The sequence below is a fragment of the Lactuca virosa genome, chromosome 9 (genome assembly GCF_052849685.1).
Source record: "Lactuca virosa cultivar CGN04683 chromosome 9, Lactuca_virosa_CGN04683_v6, whole genome shotgun sequence".
In the NCBI taxonomy this organism is placed as follows: domain Eukaryota; kingdom Viridiplantae; phylum Streptophyta; class Magnoliopsida; order Asterales; family Asteraceae; genus Lactuca; species Lactuca virosa.
Genome location: NC_136434.1, coordinates 123805462 through 123809467, shown reverse-complemented (window position 1 = coordinate 123809467; position 4006 = coordinate 123805462). Strand labels below are relative to the sequence as shown.

At 35.1% G+C, this 4006-nt stretch overlaps 1 protein-coding gene across 1 annotated transcript; it reads right to left on the bottom strand.

The window, feature by feature from the left end:
* Nucleotides 1–213: 213 nt before the first annotated feature.
* Nucleotides 214–666, bottom strand: LOC145139757 (uncharacterized). Its single transcript, XM_079073468.1, has one exon. It carries the CDS (start codon nucleotides 664–666, stop codon nucleotides 214–216), a length of 453 nt encoding a protein of 150 aa, XP_078929594.1.
* Between the last annotated feature and the right edge of the window lie 3340 nt (nucleotides 667–4006).

The window sequence follows — 4006 nt, the reverse complement described above, 5'->3', positions numbered from 1 at the left end:
TTGGAATCTAAGTTGTTGATATTCATATCTTAGATTGATCTTTGAGTAGTAACATCATCCTTGTAGCTGGTCGAACAGGTCATCGATCCTCAGGAGTGGATATCAGTTTTTGATGGTGAGTCTATTCAAGTCTCGATAGTCGATGCACATCCTGAACAATCCATCCTTCTTTTTGACAAAAAATACCAGAGCTCCTCATCGAGAGAGTCTTGTCTAGATAAAGCCTTTGTTAAGAAGTTCTTGAAGTTGACTAGATATTTCTTGCATTTCCGAGGGAGCCAGACGATAAGGAGATCGTTCCACTGGTGCTGCACCCGGAATCAGATCGATTCGGAATTCGACCTGTCTGACTGGAAGTATTCTAGGCATATCTTCTACAAATACGTCCGAGTAGTCCCACACTTGCGGTATGTCTTTCATTTCCTTACCCTTGTCCTGCATATCCACCACGTGGGCCAAGAAAGCAAAACATCTCTTTTGAAAACACCTTCTTTCCTTCATGCAAGAGATGATTGTTAGATTCTTTCCTGATTTATCTCTGTAAATCACGAGATCTTTGTTTTTGGGTAAAGTTTGTCGGACAGCTTTTTCGTAACATAAAATCTCTGCTCGATGAAGTGATAACCAATCCACTCCGATGATCATATCAAAACTTTCAATGGTCATAGGTATTAAGTTGACATGAAATACATGGTTATTCTAGGTGAGAAGGTATATAGTGAGTATTTCTAAAGTACTTTCTATTTGACTGTTAGCTACTTCTACCGTGTAAGCTTCGTTAAGTTTGCATGATTTTATGGTTAATCATGCTTCTAAACTTATAGGAAAATAAAGCTTCTATCGGTACTCGTATCAAATAATACTAATGTATAAATGTTGTTAATAGGAAACGTACCAGTAACCACAGTCGGTTCCTGGCGAGCATTTCCAGCACCTCTCATGAATGCTCCTCCTTGGCCACCCTAATTCTTTAGTTTCGGGCAGTCCTTCTTGAATTTTCCTGGTTGATTGTATTTGAAGTAATCTCGGATTTCTCCTGCGGTAGTGGTTAAGGTTGTATTGTTTGGGGTCTTTCTACAAAACTTGGAGGTGTGACCTCTCAAGTTACTGATGCTGCAGACCATGTAAATTTCGACATGGTGGAAATTTCACTTGGTATAGTGGGGTAAAGTTCTAGAGCAGGGGTTTGATGGAGTGGGAGTGTTTTTGATTATGGCGTACACAACCACATGTTATGGATTGGGTTTTTGATGCTTGAAGTTCCCCTTTGACTTTCCATGAAACTTCCTTTTTGTACTCCCAACCTGGTTCTTTTCAGTTTGTGGGGTTATGGTACCCTGACAGATACACTGCTTAATCAATTGACAAGCCAATTGCTTGGCACTACAAAAGGTAGTGGGTCTAGATACAATAACTAGACATTGAACTTGTGAAAGTAATCCCCATATGTATCTTTCAGTCTCTTTGTATTCCGGGTTCACCATTCCCGGGAAATGGTTTGTGAGGTCGTTAAATCGGGAGGTGTAAATTGAAATCCTACCGATTTCAAATGATAGCGAGAGAAGTTTGGAGACTACTGAATGATCAATTAAGAACCATTGGTTTCTCTGCTACGATGGTAGCAGAGCTATTGGTCCTTTTTTCTTCTTCGGGGTTAGGCGAACTAGGAAAATTTGAACGTTATCCCAGATTTTTAAGTATTGTTAAAATGTATATGTTGTTTTGGGGTTGATATAAGGTTTCTAAGGTACTAGGTTTCTACAGCGAATCTTGAGAACATCTTTCAATCTCTAAAACTTTCAACCATTGTAGTCTTCCAAACTCATTGCTTAAGGTTGGTTGTGTATCGACCCGACCATAAATAACATAGGCGTACGTTCCATGTTTATTTATGGTGTGGCTTATGTACGGTACTACCCTTAGTTGAGGCATTTGACCTAAAAGGTTGAGTTGGTATTTTACTTGAAGGTATGTTAGAATTTTATTAATTGTTCTCATCGTGGGTCAGAGTATATATATATATATATATATATATATATATATATATATATATATATATATAACTCTTATATATTAGTGTAGGTGAGGTTGGTAGTATTATTAAATTTTGTTTTGTACTCCAAGACTACCAAGTGTAGACGAGGGCCTGACAAGAAACCTCGGAGGGCAACAGAGGGCAAGACCATTAGAGCAATTAATCCGTTTTGAAATCCAACAACCCTACGCGGCCCTTCGAACCAGATTTCTCATACCATAAGTAGCCAAGAAGTAGTGTAATTAATAATAATTGTATTCCTCTTTCGAGGATGCGAGTTCTCTATAGCCAATTTAACCCTGATACCAATCTGTCACACCCTCGGCCGAGTCCGCGGAACACGTCGGGCTGTACGACTAAGTTCATGGATCACATGTAAACTGAATATATACCACAGATACAACAATAAACAAAATAACATTCGTATTCCATATTGATGTTTGAATACAAGGTTTTTACAGATAATAATAGTACATGAATTGCCTTAACATACATGCATATAATACAACAATAAGTAAACTAGGTTACCTATAATCCAATCCGTCTTGAATTTCTGTTTAATGTTTTCCTAAGATTACATGTAATTTTGAGGGTCAACACAAGGTTAGTGAGAGTTACAAGTTTTCTGCTAACAGTAGTAATACTTTTTAAAAAGTCTATAAAGTATTTTCTTTGTATGTATAACAATAGTTAAAACAGTGTTTGTAATGAGTCTTTAAAAGCCAAAATGTATTTCTGTATACGTAAATCCATACTTTAAACTGTGTTTGTAATGAATCTTTGAAAGCCAAAATGTATCTTTTGTATAAGTAAATCCATACTTAAAACTATGTTTGTAATGAATCTTTAAATATCCTTGAAAACCAAACTGTACTATTACATAAGTAATTCCATACTTAAAATAATTTTGAAAGTAACCAAGACTATGGTTTGTAGTGAGAGAGAAATTCTAGTTAATGTTTATAGTGAGTCCTATAACTGAGTTATGTGACTGAATGTACCCCATACAACGCTTCATTGGACGTTGTAGTAAAAATTGTAGACACTTATCACCCGCTTCGATTGATCGGTCGAGGTTGTAGTAAGCAACCACAAGTGTGGATGTCAACCCCGTATAGATCTATACATATGTATCTCACTCGAAAGATTAATGGTTATAGTACAGTGGATATGGTAAGTGTTTAGACTCAACTAATTAATATAGTATCAGTAAAAAGACCTTAACCAAAGTATGTGAATATCTCTAAACCCTAACTTATTTGTGATTAAGTCACTAGGCATAATGAATTTCATTGTATAAAGTTTATAAAATCTAAGTATGTTTGGTATGTATGTAAAAGTGTAATGTACTCGCTTTTATAAAGATGTATGTTTCAAAGTAATGAACATATGTACATGAATAATAATAGCTTGAATCCTTGAAATTGTACAAAGTTTTATAACATACATGTTATAATATATACAATGTCACGTAAAAATATTATATTTTTGTATCATGTAGCATTTGTTGTGTAGACTAGTTATTTCACGATAAAATAATCATAATATGTATACAAAAGTTTATACTAATTTATTTTTAACGATATGTTACATTGTTAAATAACATTTTTATAAACTAGGATTGTTGTATTTTCGCATAAAAGGATTATTTGTTGTATAAACCTAATATATAGGCACATGTATCCCCCCCCCCCTCCGCGAAATAATTAAAAATATTAAAAGGGGCCGTAAGCACTCACCCTTGTAACATGAGTTCGATTTGTACGGAATAGGTGTATTTGGGCAGCTTGACGTGAGAAACCGCAAAACCATAATTCTTGAACTTTGAAAAACTTTTGAAATCGTTTCGTAGCGAATTTAAACTATTGGGGTCTATTTGGTAATTTAATTAACCAAAATAGGACGGATTTGGTTAAAATAAATCAATGAAGGTACTGTTTCATTTAAAATACACCAAAGTTTTGGGAAAAG

What these genes read in the sequence shown, in the direction of transcription:
- LOC145139757 (XM_079073468.1), bottom strand. Translation starts at nt 666, where the DNA reads ATGACCATTGAAAGTTTTGATATGATCATCGGAGTGGATTGGTTATCA.